Below are 4,971 nucleotides of genomic sequence, written 5' to 3' on the forward strand. Positions count from 1 at the left end.
AAATCTGCCTCTTTGGGAGGCTGCTGGGGTAGGGGCGTTTCCACAGGACGGTCTATAAATACCCTCGGGTCTCGCGCCTGTGCCTCGGCTCAGGCCTGGATGGACAAACAAGTGACACATCCCTGTGCCCCCGGCCCCGGAGGAGCCCTGTCAATACCCTGTTAGGGGCCGCCGTCCTCCTGAGCTTGGACGTGTGCCCGGGCTCGGGGAGCCTGAAACGCCCGGTTCCCACCCGCCCCTCCCTGCTCCCACAGTGGAGGGGTCCTGCAGAGAGGCCGTGGGGGGCTGAGATGCAGGTCCTGGACTTGGGTTGGCCGGCAGCTGGCTCAGAGCCGGGAAGGGAGGTGGCCGCTTGCACGGGGCTGAGAAAGGCCCCCGGATAGAGTGTGCCCCCAGGCCCTGCCAGGATGCAGAGGGGTCCTGGCCAGTAGTCACCCCGTCAGCACCACCTTTTCCCTGAAGGTGTGCACGTGAACGCACACACCCACGCTCGCACACACTCACGCATGCACACACTCCGCACGCACCCTGACATGTACTTGGGCAGGAGGCACCGCCAGGGAGTAAGGCTGCCTCGGTCTGCATGGTCAGAGAGGTGGGGGCTTGGGGACTTCCGGCACATCTTGGCATGGCTCTGCGGGGGCCGAGGTGGCAGCCAGGTGCCACCTGACGGGAGGACGCAGCCTAGCGCACGCCGGGGCCTGCCAGGCTCAGTCCGTGCCCCTCGTGGAAGTGCCCCCCTCGCTGAGCATCCTCCCAAGCCTGACCGCGGCGCCTAACCACGGGCCATGTGCACTCTGCTGTGGCCTGGAGGCCACACAGGCCCCACCACACAGGCCTCATCTGGTCTCTCCAATGTGTGTCACTCTATCTGAACGAAATGCTCACACTTGCAGCCTGGCCTAGTGGCTCTCTCTTCAGCTTCACCCCCTTAGCCCAAAGCTGGGGCATCCGGGTGGGCGTAGAGCTGACAAGAGGCGAGATCTGCTAACGTCCAGCAGGCCGGCCAGGCTGCCCGCCCTCCCCCACCTTGCAGGGCCTGAGTGGGCAGCGTGAACGGTGGGCTCGGACCCGCCGGAGTGCGTGGTTCCTGGAGCTTGCTGATCCGCATGGCCTGAGGGGACTTCACGAAGCTGGCCTGCGTGCCCAGAAAGGCAGTGATTCCTACGCCTATGTGCAATTTTCCTGTTTCTCGGCTACTACTGGGTGTGCAGGCATGCGCCCCCTCCCACAGTGGGGCGTGCTGCAACGCTCCCCGAGGGCCGGACCATGCCTCCAGCTGCAAGGTCACGGCTCCAGCCTCACTTGCACCCAGCTGCTTCTTCCCAGCTCCTCCCAGAGGGAGTGGGTCCTGCCGCCTTGCAGGTGGCAGGCTGTTCACGCCACTGCTAAGATGCTCTCTCTCCAGAGCCTGCGGGGAGCCAGCCCAGCTGCCTGCCAAAGGCCTGGCTGGCCGGTCAGCATGGCCTCTTTGGGGCACATGTCCAACACTGTACAACCCCTACAATGGCAAGGACACCTTGACCCCAAGTCTCCAAGCTCCTAGAGTCACCCTAAGTTCTGGGCCACCCAGCCCAGGGTCAGGAGCCAGGCCCCTTGAGCCAGAACCTGGGCTCCGTGGTGTGGCCTTGAGCGTCTGGTCACATACTTCTCTGTCAGTTGGAGACAGAGCAGCCCTGCTCCCTAGGATTTTGTGAAGATGCCATGAGGTAACGTGTGGGAACGGTGACTCAGCTCGATGCTGGTGTGAACGGCGACTCAGTGCAATGAAGGTGTGAATGGTGACTCGGCTCAATGTTGGTGTGAATGTTGACTCAGCACAATTAGGGTGTGAAAGTGACTCAGCTCAATGCCGGTGTGAACGGTGCCTCAGCTCAATGCTGGTGTGAAGGGTGACTTGGCTCAATGTTAGTGTGAACAGTGACCCAGCTCAATGCTGGTGTGAACGGTGACCCAGCTCAATGCTGGTGTGAATGGTGACTCAGCTCAATGCTGGTGTGAACGGTGACCCGGCTCAATGTTAGTGTGAACAGTGACCCAGCTCAATGCTGGTGTGAACGGTGACCCAGCTCAATGCTGGTGTGAATGGTGACTCAGCTCAATGTTGGTGTGAATGGAGACCCGGCTCAATGCTGGTGTGAACGGTGACCTGGCTCATGTTGGTATGAATGGTGACTCAGCTCAATGTTGTGAATGGTGACCCAGCTCAATGCTGGTGTGAACGGTGACTCAGCACAATACTGGTGTGAACGATGACCCGGCTCAATATTGGTGTGAACGGTGACTCAGTGCAATGAAGGTGTGAATGGTGACTCGGCTCAATGTTGGTGTGAATGTTGACTTAGCATAATTAGGGTGTGAAAAGTGACTCAGCTCAATGCTGATGTGGACGGCGACTCAGCTCAATGCTGGTGTGAAGGGTGACCTGGCTCAATGTTGGTGTGAACAGTGACTCAGCTCAATGTTGGTGTGAACAGTGACCCAGAGCAAGGTTGGTGTAAAGGGTGACCTGGCTCGATGCTGCTGTGAATGGCGACTCAGCGCAATGCCGGTGTGAACGGCAACTCGGCCCTATCAAGTGTGAAACGCTTGCTCATTGCACTACTAGGCAGATAGGAACCTCCAGGGTCACACCCCTGGGCCCTGACCCTTTTTGACCTCTGACCCCTCTCCTGTTCCCCTGTCACTCACTACCCAAACACACCTGGCTTCAAGGCCTCTGTGCTGGAGCCGCATCCTGAGCCCCCTCGGCCGGTGCCCCCCGGTCATCCCCACTGCCGCCGGTCTCTGCATGAGCACCCGTCACCCACGGCAGTGACAGGAGCTGTGCCTCTCTGGCCAGCCTCCCAGCCCCGCCCTGCCCCGCCCCCCGGCTCATGTGCCTGCCACAGACGTCGCTCATGTTATATGGCTTGACATCCGGCTCGTCCAGCGTCCAGTAAGCTCCGTGAGGACAGGGCCCCATCATTCACAGCTGGGCCCCTGCCGCAGACTGTGCTGGCCCGGGTTCCCCAGAGGCTGCCGTGCACATGGAGAGTGGAAGTCAGCGAGCGCGTGTGGGACTGTCGTGCCTCCTGGAGCTCAGGGTGGGTGGGCGCGAGCGCAGGGGAGGGGTGCAGGGAGGGGCTGCTGGCTCCTTCCTCAGGACGTGGACCGGACCACTGGATGGTCCTTCCCACCGCCCGCCTCCTGCCGCCTCAGGGAGAGGCACAGGGGAGGCACCGAGGAGGGGGCGGGGACAGTGAGGACAGAGCGGGAGGAGAGGGCATGAGGGGCAAAGCAAAGCCGTGACAAGGCAGCCCCAGGACAGTCTCAGGGCCTGGGGCCCACGTGGCAGAGGTGTCGGCAGCCGCCACGAGCACTTTCCAAAGAAACAGGGGTCTTGCTGATGGGGACGGCCTGGGGATGTCATGGCTTGGCCTGACCCCCGAAGCGCCGCACGGCACGGTGGGAGGCGGCTGGGGGCCGACTTACATATGAAAGGTTTGACGGTGCTGTGGATGTGCTTGTGCTGCTTGAGGCCGGAGGATGTGGCGAAGGTCTTGCCGCAGTCGGGGCAGGCGTGCGCCCGCGCCCCGACGTGCTGGGACCGGATATGCCGCTGCAGGTTGCTGGGGTCCGTGAACACCTGGGACACAGATGCCGTTGGCCGGTGCCCGTCCGCTTCACCGTGGCCGCTGGCCGTGATGGGTCTCGCCGGCCACTCTGCCCCCTGCCTGAGCCTGTGCTGCAGTGGTGACCCCCTGGGGGGCCCCAGAGTCTGTTCCCTCAACGACAATTCCCAAGAGGACTGTGGCCACGAGGAGGCACGAGGTAGCGGCTCAGAGAGAAACTGTGCTCGTGTAGGCTCGGGCTCGGGGAGGGGGCCTGGCCCCTGCCGGCCTCCCCTGACACGGGCTGGGGGCAGGCGGCCGCCCCGGAGAGTCGGGGCCTGCCTCCCTCCGCCCGCCCCGCCCCGTGACGGGGCCCAGGCCTCTCGGGGACCTGCCCGTGTGTGGGAGGGCACGTTACCTTCACGCAGTTCTCACATTCGAAGCGCTTGCCGCTGTCGTGGGACATCTGGTGGCGAATGAGGTTGGACTTCCAGTTGAAGGCTTTGGGACACTGGTCACACTTGTACTCTCGCTCCTCCGTGTGGACGACCATGTGCTGCTCCAAGCTGTGCAGAGGGGACAGGGGTCACTGTCGGGCCTGTCTGCCGCCCGCTGCCTGGGGGGCAGGCCCTCAACCCCGTGTGGCCCGTTCTCAGCGGCAGTCACAGTGGCCAGCACTCCCTGCTCAGAGGTCAGGGCGCGTCCCGGCACGCGTCTGTCCACTGACCCTCTGGACAGGCCAGCGAGATGGAGGGGCAGAGGTGGCCTTCCGGAGTGAGCTCAGGCCCTTTCTGAGACCACCCAGGGCCCCTAGCTGCTCTTCGGGATGGTCTTAACCTTGAAGCTGACGTGGTCCCTGAGAGAGAAGGCGCCCACTGTCGTCGTGAACCGGGGCAGTCGGGCCCAGGAAGCCCAAGGCCACCCTCTGAGAGGCCTCAGGGTGCTCGCTGGCCACGCCGGGCTTGGACGAGGGGTCGGCTGGACGTGGGAGCGGGCTGACCTCCAGGGGGACGTGGAGCGGAGCGCCCAGCCGCTCGGTGACGGGCAGCGCTGACCCCCCTCCCTGGGGACGCCCCGCATCTCCTGCCCCAGATGCTCCGTTAATCTTCGCGAGTGGAGCAGTCAGACGCCGCGGCCCGTTAATTACGGGCCCAGCCAGCCATTTAGCTCAGAGCCGCTCGGCTCTCGCGCGCCCGGCAGATTGTACCCTTTTCCCTGTTATTAATTGTGATTTATGTGTTTATGTAAAGAAAACACGGACCCCCTCGAGCAGCGTGGCCGCCCGGGGCCTCGGCCGGGATTTGCCCAAACGCTGGCTGCTCAGGCACCTGTTCAGGGCGGAGGGTTCCTGCCCCCGGGGAGGCCGTGGTGGGGCCGG

The 4,971-nt window shown here is 63.4% G+C and overlaps 1 protein-coding gene across 1 annotated transcript in view; it reads right to left on the reverse strand.

The window, feature by feature from the left end:
• Positions 1-4,971, reverse strand: part of PRDM16 (PR/SET domain 16) — a 199,568-nt gene that overhangs the window by 21,946 nt on the left and 172,651 nt on the right. The window contains exons 7-8 of the mRNA XM_025048541.1: positions 4,012-4,159; positions 3,475-3,628 (exon numbers count right to left, since the gene is read on the reverse strand). Of these exons, the coding sequence (XP_024904309.1) occupies positions 3,475-3,628; positions 4,012-4,159 (302 nt within the window). The remainder of the gene's footprint in view (positions 1-3,474; positions 3,629-4,011; positions 4,160-4,971) is intronic.

This window comes from Pteropus alecto, unplaced genomic scaffold, assembly GCF_000325575.1.
Source record: "Pteropus alecto unplaced genomic scaffold, ASM32557v1 scaffold125, whole genome shotgun sequence".
NCBI classification, from domain to species: Eukaryota; Metazoa; Chordata; class Mammalia; order Chiroptera; family Pteropodidae; genus Pteropus; species Pteropus alecto.